Here is a 19,365-nt window from a genome sequence, read left to right on the forward strand (position 1 = left end):
GCTGCTCAAAAAGGCACATAACTTATTGCTGAAATTGTCACTATGCCTTCCCTCTCTCCCTCCCTCCCATCCATCCCCTCCCCCATCAGCCCCGTTCTTCCCTCCCTCCCTTCCCTCTCCCATCAACCCCTTTCCTCCCTTCATTGGGTTCTCGTCTCCCTGCGTCTCCAGTTACTCTCTCTTCCTGGCTCTGCTCGGCTCACAGTCAAAGGGTCACAAGTTCTATCATGGCTCGTGGGAGGTTTTCAGCGGGAGAGGTAGCGCTGCCCCCGTCACCCCAGTCTGTCCTGTACAACCTTCTTGTTGCGGCGCCATAATCTAATCAAGTTCCAATTTCCTTCAGTCCATTCCAGTCTCTCTCATTCTCTCTCTCTCTCTCTCTCTCTCTCTCTCTCTCTCTCTCTCTCTCTCTCTCTCTCTCTCTCTCTCTCTCTCTCTCTCTCTCTCTCTCTCTCTCTCTCTCTCTCTCTCTCTCTCTCTCTCTCTCTCTCTCTCCTCATTTACCTTCCTGTATCTCACTCCTCTCTTTACTTTCCTTGCCTCATCCTCCGTGCCCAGCCTTTAATATATCCCTCTTTCTCACTTTCTCGTCTCAACACTCAACATCGCTTTTCCTACACTTACCCTCCTTCTTCATATCCTCAGCAGCGTTCCCTTGGCGGCGGCTCACCCCTCACCCCCTCCATAGCTCTAAGGACACAGATGTAATAGTTGAAAGAAGCTAGATTTTTAGCTGCTTCGTTTGCTTAAAATACCTGAACTGATGCTTGATTACGCATTAAGCTTCTTTTTTTCTTCATTTATTATTTTTCCTGCTGCCATAGTGTGATAATAGTAAATAGTAATAGTAAAGTGTCATGAATTACCTAATATCTTTACTGGATAAGATATGATATCAGAAAAAAAATCTAGCAGTGGTTTATATATTTCATGGTTGATCATTCTTGTTGCACCTTGATGAGTAGCGAGACAGTCACTACCACCACCACCACCAACCACCACCACCACCACCACCACCACCACCACCACCACCACCACCACCACCACCACCACCACCACGCACCATCGCTGCCTTTAATGTCCACACACCATGATAATGTAGACCTGTCACCACAACACACTTGACTTGAACGGTCACGACTTACTGACCACCACCACCACCACCCACCACCATAACCACTACACCACTAAACGCTTTTCACTAAGAGCCCTCACTGCTAAAACACCAACACCACCACCACCACCACCACCACCATCGCCCCACCACCACTACCACTACTACCACCACCATCACGAGTTGACTTGGACCTTCCACGTGACACCCCACGACACCACTGCCTCCTTCCCATAGACTTTCCTTCTCACAGCCTAAGGAACACACCCAGAGGACCTTACTAGTACTTTGTCCCTTCCCTTACGGTTCTGTCTTGAGGGTAAGCGGCCGCCTCTCGTCCGCCCCTCCCTTCCCTTGTCTCCCCCACACCCGGGCTGACCTGCAACCCTCGCTTGACTCTCCCTGTCGGTGGGTTTCCTACCTCCCTTGGACGCCTTGCACCACCTGTCTGGAGTGAGAGAATTGCCTATATCACTGAATTACTGAGACCGATGACACTCCTGTTTTTTTATTAATTTATATATGTTCTGTTATTTATTGATTTATTTTTTGCCTCACGATTCCATTCACGTGCTTAAAGAAAGACTTAGTGTTTTGTTTAATTACTTACAAATGACGGAGCGCCGAACTATGACAGGCACTGAACGTAATCACACTTATGACTCTCAGAATTTCATTGCAAGACGCTCCTTCATGCTGGTGTTCACACGTACGTATACGAGTGCACATCGGGGACGACTTTGACTTTTTTTCTTAATACGATCGCACTTTCAACCCAAGAAGGGTATTTTCAAGACCTTCCAATATGTATTTTTGACTGTCCCATCTGCCTGTACATCTACGTGACGTGTATTCTTGACAGACTACGGTATATAAACTGCTTCCAATGATGTTTCTAACTAGTGACGCCTAATCAAAGTAATAATCACACCATAAATTAAAGTAAACCAAATTGTAATGTCACAATAAAGCTTTAGCCGTAGCGTCCATTACACTTCTGGACTCTATGGATCTTTGTGGTATAAATTTTTGATGTGTGGTTTCTGATTTCCACGACTCGAGACCCGCGCCGAGGGTCAAGCTCTGCGGCAGACGACCCTTACCTTGACTCTTGCATGATCTGTCTCTGTCTCTCGGTCTCGCCGTCGCGTAGGTGATGCCCAGGTAAGAAGACGCTGCCCTTCCCTTCCCTCCCTCGCCCGCCAATGCTTCGAAATAGGAGGGAGAGATGAAAATAGAAACATTTAAAAAGATAAAAATAAAAACAGAACCATTTCAAAATTCATTTATATAATACCCAAGTGTCAACGTTTTATATAACCACGTTTTTCCTATGGAGAGAAACGTTTAATAGTTTTTTTTTCCGTGTCTCACCTGTCTGTCCGTTTGTACCTGTTGATAATAAAGTCATGAAAGTGTTACTGCTTCATACGGGGGACTGAATTTTTATGAGTTAACACGCCAAGGGGATAAATGTGTTGTTTGTAACCAATGTGTGTTTTGTTGCTGAGGGAAGTGACGGTAACGCTCCACCAAAACTCATTTACACAGGTGAAAGTAAAATGCTAAAAATATGAAAGTGCGGTGCAAAGGAGGTTGAAGGGCCAGGCACGTCGTGTGTGTGTGTGTGTGTGTGTGTGTGTGTGTGTGTGTGTGTGTGTGTGTGTGTGTGTGTGTGTGTGTGTGTGTGTGTGTCAACTTTATGCCACCTGACTTTTCTTCTATACCTGTACTGTGATATGTCCTTGTCCCCCCTCCCCCCCACTCTCACTCTCTCTCTCTCTCTCTCTCTCTCTCTCTCTCTCTCTCTCTCTCTCTCTCTCTCTCTCTCTCTCTCTCTCTCTCTCTCTCTCTCTCTCTCTCTCTCTCTCTCTCTCGTCTCCCTCCTCATTATCAATAAATAAAAACACTTTCTTCCATTCCTGTGACAACCTTTATGCGTCACTATTCTTTTATCACCTTCCCTCACCTTTCTGCCACTCTTACTCTCTCCCTGACAACGTTACCACTCTTTGAATCTGTCCCTCCTTTCACTCTTGCACGTTTACTCTGGCACAATTTGTATTCACTGGCATCTTGACACTTTCTTTCACTGTCACTCTTTATATAACGTTATTGTTTCCTCTTTCTCTGTTCTTTTGTCTCTACGCCACGTGAACTCTCTTGGTTTTCTCTTTACTGTGTTCATGATCGAGTGTTGCATGTGTCTGCGTGATTGATTGTCTGTTTGTTGAAGTAGTTGTTGCATGCCCAAACCTAGAACATACAAATTCTACTCCCTCTGAATGTTTTATCACTTATGCACTACTCATGTCAACACACACACACACACACACACACACACACACACACACACACACACACACACACACACACACACACACACACGAAACATTTTCATGATACTTAATATATCCATTATAAAATCTCTAAACTGTTTTATGTTTCATGTTGTAAGCTTTCCCTTGCCTTTAAATTTTCATAATTTGATATTTGAAAGTTAAAAGTAAAGAATAAATTTCCTTTCATCCTGTAGACAGAGTGAGGTGAGGACACGGTGGGCGGCAGTGTGGAGGTCGTAATATTGCACCACACTTCGTCAGTCTCTGCGTCAGTATATCATTGCGAGACACTCAGTAGGCTCGCCGTGTCCTCACCTCTGCTCTTTTGTAAGCTTGGATTTCACGTGTACACAGCATGAAGGGTGAGCAGCGCATCGCCACGCCAGACCTGGTGCACATTTTCTGACATGTGCACCGGTATGTGTACCTGTATGTGTACCTGTATGAGTACCAGTAAGAGGATCTGTCAGTCATATCTAAACGCAGTACTGTGGTTTTGGTTACTCAGTTCTCCTCACCCTTCATACTATGTGAGATCCGCTTTTCATTTTTGTTTTTGCTGTAAATCTTACCGTAAATTACCTTGTGGTATCATCCAGTCTTGCATTTTCTGTCTCAATATCTGTGCCTTTGTTATGCTTGACGTTCACTCCTCCACATCCATCCCACCTCAGTCCATCACATCCTGGCTTACCTCTGTCCAGCCCCCAACACCCGCCGAGTCTCTCTGCCAGTCAGTAAAGATGGTGCAAGGTGTTTCAAGGCAGTGTTCCTCCGTACACCTCTGCCCATCATGGAATTCGGATGGTGTTGGGAGGTGTGGGTCAGGCAGCCGCAAGAAAACGTCTTTTTACGGTGACTGCTGGGCGGTGGTTCTGGCAGCTGTGTCTCGCCTGTCACCTTTCAGTCCTCTTCATTAAGAAAAAGTTGTTACATTACTTATATGAAAATGAAGTGAAGAGTATGAGAGAAGGACGTGAGGTGACAAGCAATGCGAGACCTGCTCGAGAACAGCCACACGCTCCAGCAGACGAGCGTAAAGGCAGCGTAGGTGAATAGTGGTGTGACTCTCTGTGCTCCACCCCAGGCTTCGCGTACGTGGGAGGCGCCTGCGTGGTGAACAAGAGGCTGCAAAAGGTTAACTCTGTCGCCCTAGTCGAGGACACCGGCGGCTTCTCCGGTATTATCGTCGCTGCTCACGAGGCAGGACACTTGTGAGTAACACTCGCCCTCAACAGAGTTGGCTATGTTGTGCCAGCTGCTTTGGTTAACAGAAATCAATGCAGTATGTTCATGATAGACGTCGAAAAGTCATTATCCATACACTTGGAAGGTCATTGTTTATAGAAGTACAGTAATATAGTCAGGAACCAATGGGTAACAAAACCACAATGCTTTGTACTGTAATTGTGTGCTAATCAAACGTGCACTTCCCTCAGGCTTGGAGCAGTGCACGACGGGTCCTCGCCACCACCCTACCTTGGGGGTCCAGGAGCACGCAGCTGCCGGTGGGAGGACGGGTACATCATGAGTGACCTGCGTCACACCGAGAAGGGCTTCCGCTGGTCGTCGTGTTCCATCGAGCAGTTCCACCACTTCCTCAAGTACGTCGCTCTGTGGTAGCACAGACCGTGACTTGCAAAGGATACACCGGTCGATGTATCAATACCAGTAGGGCAAAATCTACATTGCCATCACATTGGAGAGGAAAATAATGTAACATAAGAAATTGATTGAATGTAATCAGTAAACAAAATTTATTCCCGAGATCAAAAGATGAATGGAAGTCTCCTATTTCCTAACGATGCCCTCCACCTCCACAGCGGCGACGTGTCCACGTGCCTGTTCAACCTGCCTCACGAGGACGAGTCGCTGCCCAGGGTACTGCCCGGCAAGCTGCTCTCTGTGGACGCACAGTGCAAGAAAGATCGGGGCACCTCTGCCTGCTTCGTAAGTACACCCCGCGACGCGCCCCGCCATACCCGCCACAAGACCGAGGGACCACCGACCTACCTGTCGATCTACCAACTAACCACTTGTGCCTGACCGACGGACGACTTGTGACCAACTAACTAACTGACTGTTTGTATTTACCACAGGCCAACCTGGAACTGACCGAGTGACTTCACTAACTAACTGAACGACGTGCCGGTGACGTGGAGTTTGCGACTAACGGACTCATGACTTGTGTTAGTGACTCACACTTCACTGACTGACTGACTGACTGACTGACTGACTAACTGACGGGCTCCGAGACAATTAAGGACAACTAAGTTCCAGCGGTGACTTGAGACAGATGGCCAACATCTGTAGCCACGTACGGTCTCTCTCTCTCTCTCTCTCTCTCTCTCTCTCTCTCTCTCTCTCTCTCTCTCTCTCTCTCTCTCTCTCTCTCTCTCTCTACCATAACCTCGTCTCCTTTTTCCCAACAGAAAGACGATCGGGTTTGCGCGCAGCTCTTCTGTTTCGACTCCTCCAGCGGATACTGCGTCTCCTTTAGACCCGCGGCGGAAGGCTCGGACTGCGGCAACGGCAAGATCTGCATCAACGGCCGCTGTGAATACGACAACGGCAACTCTATATCAGACTTCGACATTAACAGGTGAGAGAGAGGGAGAGGAAAAGTCAAGTGTTTGGTGATATCATTCTCAACTGTGGGTTTTTACTTTTCCTGTTGCTTTTCGCTCTTGTTGCTGGTGCTTATTTGTTTGTCTATATTTGTCTCTGCTTTGCCCTGAAATGTTTGCTTATCCTCAATTTGTAGTTTTTTAGTTACTTTACATTCATCTTCCTGTCTTATGGCATCATGTGTTTGTGTGTGTGTGCGTGCGTGTGCGTGTGTGCGTGTGTTTCCGAGCAGGGTTTACAAGGGTGGCGTCCCTCGCAGGTCCGGCGAACACTTCATCTTCCAATCTACTCAAGTCAAGCCAGTGTACACCAACCCCCCTTCCTCCACCACCACCAGACGCCCCTTCACCACCACAACCACCACCACCACCACCACCACCACCACCACTCCCAGACCAGCCATCACCACCACCAGGTCAGTGCCTTGCCAAGCTCTACAAGTTTGTCTTTACTACCACGCGACCACCTAGAGAAGGATATTGAGGCTCAGGATAAGAAGTTTGGCTTGGTTAGAATGGAATAGACGAGCAGACAACAGAGATAAGTTAAGAGGATTGAAAATTTGAGTGATTTCCTTATCTTGCATTGAGAGGTCTTCCTAGTTAGTCCTCCTTCATAACAACTACCTCTCTTCCCAGGAGTAGCTGGTGGAACAGGTGGAACTGGAACGGCTGGAGCAACGACTCTAATAAGCCCACAACTCCCCGCACTACGCCTACCACAACTTCCACCACAACCACCACCACCACAACTACCACTACAACACCCTCACCTCCGAAAGACTTAAAAAAGAACATCAAAGAGCCAGTAAAGCCAGCTGGTGAGTGGCAGAATATCTCTGTTTTCGTTTTGTTTCCTACTCTGCTGTGCAAAATAGAAAAAAATTTGGTTTATATATAAGCAATGCTGCATATTATCGGTGAGATTATTGTCACCAGAATTTAGCAATATTTCAAGTATAGCACCTACACACACACACACACACACACACACACACACACACACACACACACACACACACACACACACACACACACACACACACACACACCGCGTAATGTAGTGGTTAGCACGCTCGACTCACACTCGAGAGGGCCGGGTTCGAGTCCCGGGAAGCGGCGAGCCAAATGGGCAAGCCTCTTAATGTGTGGCCCCTGTTCACCTAGTAGTAAATAGGTACGCGATGTAACTCGAGGGGTTGTGGCGTCGCTTTCCCGGTGTGTGGAGTATGTTGTGGTCTCAGTCTTACCCGAAGATCGGTCTGTAAGCTCTGAGCTCGCTCCGTAATGGCTGGATGACCAGCAGACGACCGTGGTGAATTACACATTTAACTGACTCTCCTACCCACAGATGGCGAGTGTGAGGACCGGATCGCCAACATCGCCGGGACTCTCACCTGCCGGGAGTTTCTTCGCACCTACGGGTTCCGTTACTGCGGTCACCGCTACATTCACAAGAACTGTTGCCGCTCACAAAAGGAGGCGTGCAACGGCCGCTAGTGAAGGTGGCGGAGAGCCTGGCCTTGGGCCTCGTCAGGTGAAGGCTTCAGCACCAGGCCCCCAGCACCTCCAGGCGGGTCACTCCCACCACGGCCAGTGTGTTCTCGGGCTGCGCGCAGCGAGACCTCAAGCCTCGTTGTTTCTCAAAATGTAGGAGCTGCGGTACACAGTAGCATCACTGCGTCGTGGCCTCCTCATAGTGCGATTAAAAATGAGCCTTACTCTTTTCATCCTTCATACATTATCAAGTTTGTCATTGCGACGCCAAATCTGTATGTAGTGATCCCACAGAGGGCAGGCAAGACGGGCGACGAGCCTCACTTCGATCAGCTGGATCCACAGCTGCACCGCAAAATACTGCTGCTGTAAAGTGAACGATGATCCTGCGCTACGAAATATCACGGAATGCCAGACTAAGGTCCCCTCTCAAGAGACGTAAGCACACAAGCAGCTGCTGCAGTCCCCGGATCATCCTTTCTCCGGTGAACCTGCGTTCTGGCCTGTACTTTACCTTAAATCCGTCAGTGTGTCAGTTAGAAATGTATTTCTGGACTCCGTAGTGGTTTTGAGAACGGCTCACATGTCTCGCCCTGGCAGCGCGCCGCCAGGGACTGCCGGCCACGAGCGAGCGTGACCACCGCCGTCCGATACCGCCCAGTCTTTCCCGGGGTGTTCCCGCCAGGAAATGCCCAGCTTCAAACACAGTTCATGGAACTGTTGTAATGTAAATAGTTGTTGATTTTTATATATAGATTTTCAGTATCTTATATTGTAATATAACTTAATTCCTGTGAAAGCAATACAATGCCGTGATATAATTATTGTGCAATTCCTCAGAGAACCTTCCTACCAAATAGATCTGTTTCTTTCCCATAAACAAAAAATTCAGCAAAGTTTTGTTGTACATAGCCACAGAATTGTAGTATTTATATGTAAGAAATTCTGTATGAATGAACCACCCGCCCTTACGCCGCGTCCCGGCCTGCCATGCGGGGCTACGGGGGTTGTCAGCCATGCCATGGGGGCGAGAAGCCTGGGGCAGGTTAACTGGAGTTTGCTAGTGTGCACAACGGTGTCTCCCCACCACTGCTGACACGATGCACCGCAGCAACTGTTGTTCACTCTTGCTTTGTGTTTTGGTTCCAACAGTATTAGGAGACGTGGGACGCTGCCGCCATGATGGGGATCCGTGCAGCAGCACACACACCTCAACACAATGTTGTTCAAGGCTGGTATGCCAAGACAACTCTTACCAGTCTGATGGTGATTCAGGACCTCCGAGCACACGTGTCCTGACGGTGGTATTAAGTCTTGTGCTTGTAATCTGAGAGTCCGCATGGTAACCTTGTTATTTATGATATGTTGTTACCTCCTCGAGCATTTGGTGAGATATAATCAGCGTGGTTAGCGAGATGCCTTTGGATACACCAATGACTTGGTGCTTCAGGCGCAGAGCGCACGGTGCCGCGTCGCCACTGCCGAGTTGAGGAAAGAGCAACCTTAAGAAGCTGCGAGATAAGGTTGTAAATCAAACGACGTCCGAAAAAGTACTGTGTTTCCTTGCACTATTTCAGCAGTTGTGTACCGGAAGTGTGATCGTGCTTCGTGCTGTGCTGTACGTGTTCGATTACAACACACGAAGGTCTTTAGACGTTCAGGTCGCCACGCGCGAGGGGAGCCCGGACGTTGTGTCCCAAGCTGCATCCCCCACTTGCGCCTCGGTACATTTTTTTTTTTTTTAATTCTGTACATAAATCAACATTCTGAAATTATTTAGTGTAAAATTATATTCCAATTGTGTAATTTAGAAGTTCATAGTGTTTAGCCAGTTTTCATATTTTCTTAAAAATGCGTTTTTCTTGGCTGAATGAGTGTAAGGTGACGAGGATGGTACTGAAACTTGTGACTGTGTGTGTGTGTGTGTGTGTGTGTGTGTGTGTGTGTGTGTGTGTTCTTGGTCTGCAGCTGACCGGCTCATCTGTTGGCCAGGTCTCCATGTTAAGCCAGAGGCCAAAAAGACAAATAAAAATGTCTCTTCAATAATTTTTCTTCGTCAGTCCCTCGACAACTCCTCATGGTGGTTCAGCACCTTGAGAAACACAGCCGGTAAGTTGACAAGCAGCAGCAGCAGTTAATGGAGCCCCGAACTTTTTAATAACAGTGTCGAGAGGGAAGCCACACACATAAGGGATCATAACGCTACTAACTAAGAGGATTAAGGAATCAAACTGCCCGCCACTTTTTCTTAGCAACTCCTCGAACTTCACCCGCTGCTCAGAAGCTTCGAGTGTCCGAAAATTTCATGACGCCTTGTATTGAATTACTCAAAATCATACATGCTTGGCATGAACAGATAGGCCAGTTTGTCCCAATGAAACATGTAGGGAGAACAGGGAAAGTTTTTTTTTTCTGAAATACAGAAATGCGACGACAAAATAAAGATAGATAAACAAAAAATGGCACCAACAGTAACAATCTCCAGATAGCACAAGCTAACTCAATGTTCCATCCTTCAGTGTGTGCTTACGGGTGAGTGTGGGAAGTTACGCAGGAAGTGTGTGTGAAATTGCGGACAGTGTAGCGGCGCGAAGTGGCTTGGAAAACAAGGTAAGCAAGTTATTCTGAAGTTTTCTTTTCTAATTGTAAACTCATCACGGAGCAGTAAGTTATGCGCACTCCATCATTCGCCCATAGTCTGTTTTCTGCAGCGTCTTGCTCTCATTACAACCATTCTTAAAGGCCACCGAGAATAGCTAGATTTTCAAGAACGTTTCTCTTGCTAGTAATGAAGATATCATGATAATTTATCACAATCAATATAGAAACTTTTAAAAGCCTGTGTAATTCATCCAGAGCCTTTTGAAAGTGGCATAGATGCGGCATGGCAACATTTCCGAACAGTATCCTCTAACGTGCCTCACATGGACGAGCGCGACATTCTCCAGCCGGTGAAGGTGCCACCCACCATAGCCTAGGAGGCATAGCGTCACGTTTTCTTTAATTTGTGCTTATCTCCCCACGGACGCCGCTCCTGACCGCCACTGACTCCACCTCTCGGGCAGTTATAGTATTGAGAGAGAGAGAGAGAGAGAGAGAGAGAGAGAACGAGAACGTCACACACACACACACACACACTTTACCACAAAATTTTCATACGTACCAGCGCTGAGCACTTCAAGACATTCAAAACATTTTATGCCATGCCTTGTAAAGGAAGAAAGTACTCGAGTCACGCACACCTTCAAAGAAAGCGCTCAGGAGTCCTACCACCACCACCACCACTACCACCCCTTCCCTCATGGTGGCGATACACACAACCAGTAGGCCAATAAGGTTTAAGTGAGGAATAATTGGGACGAAAAATATTTTAATAGTAGATTAACTTGTATATTGATATGAGAGATACCCAATATAATAATATATTTTTTGGTTTGGGAAGAAAAATAGAGGTGTTGATTTTTTTTATTTTTATTCATTCATATCCTTATGAAAGAAAGTAACACAGAAAAATTCGCGAGGAAAAGATGTTTCTGTATGCTATTATTTTTTGGAGGCTGTTTAAAGTGAAAAGCAGAAGGGTGAGGTTTCTATTTTTTCTTTTTAATTAAGAATGTCTTGGAAGCCGCCGTGGTACAGAAAAACCTTGCGTGCTTTGGGATCCGAGGGGTCTCCAAGCGCACAGGTTCGAATCCTGTCCACGGTCCGAGTGTAGAGTGGGCTTCCTCACTCCGGGCAACGGTTTCCTATAGCGGGTGGGCTTTGAGATAGAAGGTACCACAAAAAGTTTCCCCTTTAGCCCATAAATTCCCGCGAAAAATCCACATGGTATATAAAAAGAAAGATGACAGAAAAAATGGCTTCGCATCGTGCATTAGTGTTTCTTTGTGTAGGTTATAACAGTAGTTTCTTTTTTTACAATTAGTTAGTCAATTCAGCACAACTCTTGGTGCCACTTAGCGTTGTTTTTCTTCAATTCTTTACTTTTTAACGGCACATTTTTATGGCCGTCAAAAATTAATCTATTGTTTCACCATTTTTCCTGAATTTGATATTTAACGTCTTTTGTTGCTTCCCAAAAGACTGCCGAGTTCTTATACTTATTATTTTATCCTTTTCACTGCCATTATCCTCCGTTAATATTCAAAACTGTGAAAAGAGAGAGAGAGAGAGAGAGAGAGAGAGAGAGAGAGAATCTATAGGAGACAAGTATAAAAATAAGAGTCTACCACTGTACAAATGATTATGAGGAAAAAGAATCAAAATCGTCTATCAGTGAAAGAGTTAAAGGTTTCTTAAATCCTCGACTTTTTTCAACCACCTTTTCGTCGGATCCAACAAAGCAGTCTGTTACCCACGAGGAAAAACTTACGTACCTGAAGCCTTTATCAGTTTACCTGTTGCCTTTATCAGCTTACCTGTAACTTTTATCAGGTTATTTGTAGCTGTTATCAATAAGGATATAAACAATACACGTTTTTTTTTTTTCAGTGACAGTTTATTTATAATGATCTACTTTGATAAGAGTGTTGCTCTCAGCTGTTTACAAAATATCTAAACATGTCTTGAGTTATGTAGCTTAGAAAATGATAAGTAAATTGAAAAACTAAATAGAATAAATCTGTAATAGAAATAGCGAACCATCTCTTCTGTGTTCTGCCTCGAGAAGCGGAAACCCTCAGCCAGCAGGATACACACACACACACACACACACACACACACACACACACACACCTCGTCTCTGGCTTCGGGGATCCTCACAAACAAGGCTTTGTCTGCCTGTACTCCGCATCAGTTGTTTGTATGTCTGCAGTGACTATCTTTTGACGACAGTGCCAAAGTTTGAATATTGAGGAACAGAAATGTTTGGTACCGAGTGTGTGTGTGTGTGTGTGTGTGTGTGTGTGTGTGTGTGCGTGTGTGTGTGTTCTCTCTCCATATATTTTGTTCATTGTATAATTTGGAATGTGTGTTTTTTTTTTCTGTGTTGTTTGTGTCATCTTACCTCACCTTCACTCTGCACGCCTGCCGCGTGAACGAGTCTGTTTCTTCCTCGCCACAGAGAACTAACCAAAGTCTAAATACCCGTAAGGGAAGAAATAATTAAACGTAGTAACGGAGCGTGTGAGGGCGTCAGGAGCATGAGGAAGGGATGGCACTGTAATACTCCTGTGAGGGTTTGCTAAATGAAGGCTTCTCGAGGGGTTCTTCCTTTTGGTATCCTAGAATTAATTGTATAACGCTTCCTTGGCCTCTGCCCGCCCTCGCATCACCGTGGCTAACTGAAGTGATACGCTTGTATGTATGTACAGTACATACCTTTGTATATGCAAATTATATTCTCATCTAGAAATATATATGTATATATTATATGGATAATATATCAAATTCACCGTGATTGACTTCTAGTATTCTACACTGAAGAGGCTTACTACTAGCACGAGAGCCAAATATTTGTAATCCAGTCCCGCACGGGAATCTTCATCAAATCACATAAGTCAAAACACGAATATATGTTTACTTTTTTGTGGCATAAAATAACATGGACATTTCACGTTCACTCCCGCCCTCGAGCGGCGCAGTGCCTAGCGCTTGGTACGGGATATAGAATCTTGGTCAAGTTGAAATTTCGATCACTTGAAAGAGAGACAGACAGGTTGGGGCATCGAGCAGCAAGACGCGAGGGTCTGCTGTGTGCTGCGGTGCTCGTACTGGTCCTCGGGTACTTGTATATGTACAAAAGTTCATAGTGTTGAGTACATTAATAGTTATATTTAATACTATAGTTAATTTAGGGCGCATGATGTAAGTAGAAACCCCACAGTAACGCAACAAGGGAGAGCCTGATAGCGGCAGAATGACTACTCGTACAAAGCAATTGCACTACAGAGAACATTAAAGAACAGAATTACACTACATTACTGTCCACTAAATACTAAACGCCTCAACATATATAAGTAAGGATCTCTTGGTCCTACGCTACAGCTGATGCGGATGTAAAGGGATTCCATACGAAGATATATTTCTTGAAGGTGACGCTAGAGACTTAAAAACGCTGGACTACCCTTCATCAGCCTTAAGTGTAGACTTTGCCAGGAGGCACTTGGTAGGCACACCACTCTGCCTGTGATAGAACACCATGTACTGAAATGCAGAGCTGACACGTACAAAAGCTGGAAATGTTGGTCTCTTGGCACAGGTCCGGAGGCTTGGTCGGGCCCGCCTCGCGTCCTGCCCCTGCGCAGTGGTAGAGATAGATGATGGCCGACTGCAAGAAGCACGTCATTACTTTACGTCATGATTACCGACAAGAAGCAGTAGTATCGCTCACTGACACCACGATAAACACACCACACACGCGTGTGCGATCACACACACACACACACACACACACACACACACACACACACACACACACACACACTGTACTAAGGATGTCTGTTACACTACACTTTAATAGGTACTTAGCGCACTTGGCAGTCAACGACGAAACAAATACTTTTTGGGTGAAACATTTGGATGAAACAGCCAGAACACCAGAATGTCATTGACACGTTGAACACCAATACGTAAAGTGGTACAAATTTTGACATGTACAGCGAAATTTGCGTAACGTTCGAAATACGGTTCATAGTCGTATTCCTTTGTTAGCATGACACACACGAGACAACAGAACACTTTGGTCTTTACAAAGTCGCCTCCCAGTGTGGCAGTGGAGTGGTGGAAACCAGGTCATGGCGCCACGCCGAGGTGTGGCTCGCGGGATGCGCCTGGTCCTGCTTCCCGATGGAGGCGCGACTATCGCACTCAACACTCGACCCGGGCAGACACATATCTAAAATCCATTCATATTGAATTGACGGAAAAGACCCACCGCCCATTCACTCAATAACCACCATTCAAGTTGTTTTTTCCTAGAATTAACGATCACAAAATCCAGGAAGAGGAAGAGGGCGGTGGTGATGCTCACTTAACCAGTGACTATGACCAGATATTTTAAGGATTCTTTCATATTCTCGGGGCTAAGGCTAGTGAAAGCTCTCAGAAGTTGCTTACCCACTCCCTCGCTCCAGTCAGTTGAAGACTAGAACAAACATATGATCTTGAAAATGCCCATCTTTTCACCTCAGACCCAAAGAAAAAATCAAGCAGTTCTGGCAAGTGTAACAATACATCAGATTTCGTCCTACTGTATAAAGCGCTTCTCATGTAGGAAATGAAAAGACTTGATGCAAATAGGAAGCCCCATTTGAAAGAGTTGAGAGCGTGAACATAGTGTGAAGTGAACCCTTGCATCGGGATCGAGCAGAGAGAGATTATTTATGTTGTTTGTTGGTCTTCTAGCCACACACTAGACATTGGGCGTGGCTAGGGCGAGTTACTGCATCTCTGTTTCTTTCTCTTTCTCTCCCGCCAAACGAACTTCACGGCGGACAGGCAGGAGGCGCACAACTATAAAAATATATTGTAATAATCATCATGATTTACAATTATCGTGGTCAGACTAACATTGTGAGTTAGCTCCTGGATTGGCAGGGGTGGGTATTGTCCTGCTGATGAATCTAACGTTACTGGGAAAAGATCTTTAGTGCAAGAACTTCGAGGAACGTTTTCATATGTATGTATATTCCTATTCTCATAGAGTGGAGTATAGAAGGATCAAGTGCTTTTTCTCTACAAGCCGAATGTTTGATATGTATTCCTACGCAGAAGTTAACCTCAGGCCGGGCAGAGATGTCGCTGTGCCCTGGACTGGAGTCCTCGGCTCATTTATTTCTAGAGGTGCAGTCTTACTTAGGATTAGAAAGAGTGCGGCCGTTACCGGGTCGCTGATATGAAGCAGGGTGACCTACGGGGCGTTGATATCAAAATATGTATATCTCCTCAAGACCCCCACGTGCTACTGGGCAGAAACACTCGAGTAAGGCTAAATATCTCCTCATTCGTTAGCTGTGACGTCCTCGGCCTCGCACCCACGCCGCCTGCACGTACTGACTCAGCGCGCGGGACACGAACCTCTACTTAAAGCGAATCTTGTTGCTTCTCTAAACGTCTTGTTTGCTTACGCCTGGTGTGTGAATACCGAACGGATTTCCTTTTTAAAATTACAAGCCGGACGTGCATGAGTCAGTAAGTATCAGGGCGAGCGCTCAGAGTGGCCAGTGACGTCACGGAAAGTAACGTGATTCGCAGCGAGTTGTGAGCCGCCGGAAGGAGGGACGGGAGGTACTCTCGGCGAGAAGAGGGAAAAGGAGAGGGCAGGGAGGGAGAAGCGAGGCAGAGCTGGTTTTATTTTATACTCGTGAGGCAAACGATATGTGGCGTGTGAGACTAATCTGACTAAATGTTTGTATTTTGCATTACTTTTTATGGTGATGATTTACGGTGGACTGGTGACTGATTTATTTCTGAGGGCAGGAGCCAGCCAGCGGTCTTTGATGTGGCGTAGCGCGGGGCTTGGCTCATCCCGGGAAGGAGGGAGGCGTGGACGGGGAACCTTCCTCGGTGTTTTCCTGTGATGAGAGACGCGCTTCCCGCCTCGGCGCTAGTGCCTCGTACAGAGCGTAAGTTTGCATAATGGATCAGCCTGACGAGCCTCGCCTCATTGGGTGCATAATGGGGCCGCCGCCGAGAGAGTCTCCTGTGCGTCCTTCCAGCGGTGGTCTACTCTACTGGCACACCTGCCAACTACTGACACACCTGCTAGCACGCCGTTCCTCCCCAGCCCGCCCCACACCGCCAGGGCGACGTGCACACATTCCAGAGCAGAGCCTTTCCACAAGGGCTCGGCAGCACGGCATTCACTATGCTCAGTGTTTACATGACTGAGTGGCAGTTCGGCGCCCCGGCCACAGCTCGAGCCACGCCGCGGGCATCACGAGCACCCTCCCTATGGTTACCAGTGGGTAGGTGACACGCGCCCTTACGTCTGGCTTGTGTGTCGCCGCAGGAAATTTGAAACCATCATCTTTCCCACAAAGCCGAATCACTGGCGGTGCATCACGGCTGGTATCGGTGGGCGGACAGCCTGTGTGGCCGCCATGCCTGCGGCGCAGCCTGGACACGCCACCACTGGCTGCCTAACGCCATGCGTTCCTCTCTCTACGTACCTTCTTCCCTACGAGTCACTACGAATGAAAAAATAATTTTGTACTTGATTTTTAATATTTTCTTCATTGTGTAAAGACAATTATCACTTGCTGAAATATCAGTTTCTAATGTCAACTTGCACCTGATACTCTCTAATAAATATGATATCTGTGTGATTTGCTTTCATACTTGGTACTTGCTACTGATCTCTATATGCCTGTATAAAATACTGGTTTTCAGTTATAAGATGATATATTGTACAAGAAGAATCTTATATATATATATATATATATATATATATATATATATATATATATATATATATATATATATATATATATATATATATCCCTTGGAGAAAGTTTTGCCGCTAATGAATGTGCATTGAAACACCTGAGGTGCAGGTGATGCTGAGTTTTGCCTCTGACGATTACATTTTTAGAGGATGACACTGTGTGGAGTGTGCATTATTAGCAGCATAGGAAAGGAGATTCAATGTGAAGACAAAAAAATGAAGACAGTGTAAAAAGGCTCAAGACAGCTACTCTCGTAAGTGAAGCAAGTTAAAGATAATCCTTCAGCGTCTGATGACTGCGAACAGTTTTGCCGGAAAGGATATTGTTATCAATGAGCTCCGCAAAGCCAAAGAGACGGCGGCCCAGTCTTCGGGAGGACAGCCCCTATAACACGTTAGAGGCTACAACGCGATGTACTCACGCATGAATGAACATGCTGCCACAGTAATCCTTGAAGCAAGAGCCAACTCTTCGTTAGAGTTAATATCGTTAACCAGAAATTAAACACTTACAGATTATCTAAAGCTTAGTTTTCGTGATGGATTAAGTTTTTTGCATAAAAAAATATAATGCAACTGTTTCATCTATATGCTAGGTTGGCAATGAATGTTCATCAGCAAAAGAACAATAAACTGTTATCTACCTGTCCGAAGTTTGCCAAATTGGCAGCTACGTACGTAAGAAAAATTGTGTTAGAAAACAGCACACCAGCACATGTCGGGTTGAAGGAGCCGCGCAAATAGAAACGTAGAACAAAGTAAAGTGAAAAGAAAATGGTTGCAAGGCGAGGAAAGAGCAGCAGCAGCAGCATCAGCAGCAGTAGTAGTAGTAGTAGTAGTAGGGAGGAGGCGGAAAAGCTACAGCTCGTAGACGTCCTTCTTGTGGTGGTGTTTTGGCCGCCGTGATTCCTTGCACCTGGGAATTTTGACGTGGATGTGGGTGGGCGGCCGGTGGTCGCGGGCTGAGGCTGTGGTGTACATGTTGTATCCTTGGATGATGTGAACCCGCACGTCACTGGGAGGTCGTGCGGCAGCAGCCATTGCTGCTGCTGCCGCTGCTGCAGCCTCCCCACTGCGCCCGCGACGGGAGAGGGAGACTGAGGTCTTGCAGCAGCAGTAGTGGAACAGCTGGACGTAGGCTTCCCGGAAAGGCTTGTGAGCCACGTATAGGAAACTGGAGCAGGTGGCAGCCACGATGGGGAGCCAAGCCACTCCTGTCGTGAGGGGGTCGTCCACCCACCAGTCACCGGCGAGGCCGCCCACCCAGCAACCGCCCGCCACCGCTGTCACCACCAGGTTGGTGCCCGTCAGCGCTAAGTCCCGCGTCAGGGCTTGAGGAGGCTTCACAGTGGGCGGAAGAGGACGCCTCGGACCTCCGCGGCCGGTCAGAAGAGTGTGGGCGTGAATGACGAGGGCCACCAAGAGCGGCAAGGCTACAAGTGTCACGCCCACCACCGAAGTGAAAGCGGTGTGTGAGGAGGCGCGGGGCGATGTTACGGTGGAGCGGCCACAGTGCCGCGGCGCCAAGTCGGTCACCCACTGAGATACTGTGATGGCAATGGCACCCGCCCACGACACACCCACCATGGTCGACAGCACCAGCACGCCCACGCTCCGACCCCCAACCCGTGCCGAGTTCTCCCAGGCAAGAGAAGGAAGGGTAAGCAGCGAGGTGTGGGCTGCCAGCGTGGTGAGGATCCAAGAGGCCGAGCAGACGGGCGTGGGGCGCGACCATCCAGCAAGCAGCGCCACCACCCAGGCGGGCAGCACCCCAGCACTCACCACCAGTCCCGCCAGCATCACGTTCACCACCAGCACATTCCCTGCAACATGAAGAATGTGTCACGAGGTGTCTGGAGGCATCCACCATACAAAAAGGAAAACTTACCATACGAGGAAGGTACATGACATAAATGTGACTGTCACTTGAACATTCATAGGAAAGGTGTTATTGTGTGGGCTCTTTGTGTAGATTACGCCTTGTGTGTGTGTGTGTGTGTGTGTGTGTGTGTGTGTGTGTGTGTGTGTGTGAGAGAGAGAGAGAGAGAGAGAGAGAGAGAGCACGCGAGTTCGTAATACTGTCATTGGAAGCGTTAACACAGCCAACTTTGTAATGGCTCCTAACTAGGCCATAATAGAGTCCCCGGGACACCACGGCGCCACGCTCCTGGTGGATGGAGACGAGGCACAGATGCTCCGCCACTGTTTGCTGAAGTACTTCGTAAAAAAAAACACTATCTCAAAAGTGTGATGAAAACTATGCCGGTCTCAGTACCAGTGTTGTCAGCTTGTCAGTCAGCTCTCCGGCCAGGTTGAATTAACATTCTCATGTAATGGAAGTGAATGGCTTGGCGGGAGATTGTATAATTACCTCTGCCTCGTGCCGCAGCTTTCCTCTCA

The 19,365-nt window shown here is 47.0% G+C and overlaps 2 protein-coding genes across 3 annotated transcripts in view; one reads left to right on the forward strand and one right to left on the reverse strand.

Moving 5' to 3' along the window:
- The window catches only part of LOC123499572 (A disintegrin and metalloproteinase with thrombospondin motifs 4-like), a 38,208-nt gene extending 28,585 nt beyond the window's left edge, over nucleotides 1-9,623 (forward strand). The window contains exons 10-16 of the mRNA XM_045247719.1: nucleotides 4,544-4,670; nucleotides 4,896-5,060; nucleotides 5,280-5,406; nucleotides 5,889-6,058; nucleotides 6,317-6,499; nucleotides 6,723-6,904; nucleotides 7,435-9,623. Coding sequence (XP_045103654.1) covers nucleotides 4,544-4,670; nucleotides 4,896-5,060; nucleotides 5,280-5,406; nucleotides 5,889-6,058; nucleotides 6,317-6,499; nucleotides 6,723-6,904; nucleotides 7,435-7,583 — 1,103 coding nt within the window. The 3' untranslated portion in view covers nucleotides 7,584-9,623. The remainder of the gene's footprint in view (nucleotides 1-4,543; nucleotides 4,671-4,895; nucleotides 5,061-5,279; nucleotides 5,407-5,888; nucleotides 6,059-6,316; nucleotides 6,500-6,722; nucleotides 6,905-7,434) is intronic.
- A 7,401-nt stretch (nucleotides 9,624-17,024) lies between these two features.
- LOC123499574 overlaps nucleotides 17,025-19,365 on the reverse strand; it is a 120,682-nt gene continuing 118,341 nt past the window's right edge. For both annotated transcript variants that reach the window (XM_045247721.1, XM_045247720.1), the window contains one exon: nucleotides 17,025-18,788. In XM_045247721.1, the coding sequence (XP_045103656.1) occupies nucleotides 17,824-18,788 (965 nt within the window). In that variant the 3' untranslated portion in view covers nucleotides 17,025-17,823. The remainder of the gene's footprint in view (nucleotides 18,789-19,365) is intronic.

This window comes from Portunus trituberculatus, chromosome 50, assembly GCF_017591435.1.
Source record: "Portunus trituberculatus isolate SZX2019 chromosome 50, ASM1759143v1, whole genome shotgun sequence".
NCBI lineage: Eukaryota > Metazoa > Arthropoda > Malacostraca > Decapoda > Portunidae > Portunus > Portunus trituberculatus.